Source organism: Propithecus coquereli, unplaced genomic scaffold (assembly GCF_000956105.1).
Source record: "Propithecus coquereli isolate 6110/MARCELLA unplaced genomic scaffold, Pcoq_1.0 Scaffold98, whole genome shotgun sequence".
Classification (NCBI taxonomy): Eukaryota; Metazoa; Chordata; class Mammalia; order Primates; family Indriidae; genus Propithecus; species Propithecus coquereli.
Window position 1 is genome coordinate 4,712,372 of NW_012156173.1, and position 1,140 is coordinate 4,713,511.

Here is a 1,140-nt window from a genome sequence, read left to right on the forward strand (position 1 = left end):
ATTTATCACCCTAGATATATTTATATTCTCAGTGCAATAACTGATAACTAATCAAATATATCTCAAATATTTTCCAAAATTTCCCAAGAAAAATTAATTCTGTATTACTTAAAAAATGTAATGCATATGCCATTAAGCACTTCGAAAAGAAAAAGAATGGTATTAAATCTAACTCCAAAAATATATAGGAATTTGATTGAGTGTCATCACTCGAATGGTTGATTTTATTTTACTAGGTATTTAGAAGATATGAGGAATTATTAGAAGACAATCTAAAATAAAGCCCAGGGCATCTCTGTTGTTGTTGTTCTCATTTTTTTTTAAGTGAAATGATATCTTTTTTAGAAATCCATGAATATAGTGATAAATTGAGACACCTCATAGAGAAAAGGGAGCACTTAACAGTGACAATTCCTACAAACAATATTTTGTACTAAATACCTATCAGGGAACATCTGAGAATTACCAAAAAACTGCACACATGGCTATGTGCTAGATTGGCTAGAAAAATTACTTGCTTTTGACTATGGTAACCTGAGATTTATTCTATCATACACATCCTGTCACAAGGTAAACCTTCTTAGAACTAGAATCTTCCTTCTGCTATTGTTTAACAATTCTACACCTTCTCCCAACTCCCTCTACTTTTAGAAAATTAAGTTACCCATAATTCGCCAACATTTTGAATACATTTCAGCCTTCTTTGAGTGAATGTACTCACCTCTTCTTTCCCGCTGTCTGGCACTCTGTAATACACCTCCCCTGTCGATGGGTCATAAGAATCTATGTATGAGGTGCAAGGTAAAAACTTTCCATCTATGAAGTTTTCCAGCATCAAAAGTGCCTTTGTTGCAGCCATAGCGAGGAAGAAGCCTGCCTTTCCCTGTCACAGTCCTGCACTCAGGCTGTCCCCACCACTTTCCCTACTTCCGAGTCAGTCTCCTCGCTCCCAGCCCTAGTCATTTGCTAAGCGGTGCAAGTGGGAGGTGACCTGACACTCAGAGAAAATTCCAGCCTCCAAACTAGGTACTAAGAGAGCTCTCGGATGTTTCAGAGACTTACACTACGTGATGAGAAATGGATAATCGTGTGTGAAACTAACATCAACGTACGTGTTCATAGCCCTTTAAAACTTTCGAA

General features: G+C 36.9%; 1 protein-coding gene across 2 annotated transcripts in view; it reads right to left on the minus strand.

Annotated features, from left to right (window-relative positions):
* The window catches only part of ALDH8A1 (aldehyde dehydrogenase 8 family, member A1), a 34,305-nt gene extending 33,372 nt beyond the window's left edge, over positions 1-933 (minus strand). Inside the window, exon 1 of one of the 2 annotated variants that reach the window (XM_012665229.1) lies at positions 722-933. In XM_012665229.1, coding sequence (XP_012520683.1) covers positions 722-859 — 138 coding nt within the window. In that variant the 5' untranslated portion in view covers positions 860-933. The remainder of the gene's footprint in view (positions 1-721) is intronic. The other variant, XM_012665228.1, reaches the window with a different exon arrangement.
* Positions 934-1,140: the final 207 nt, after the last annotated feature.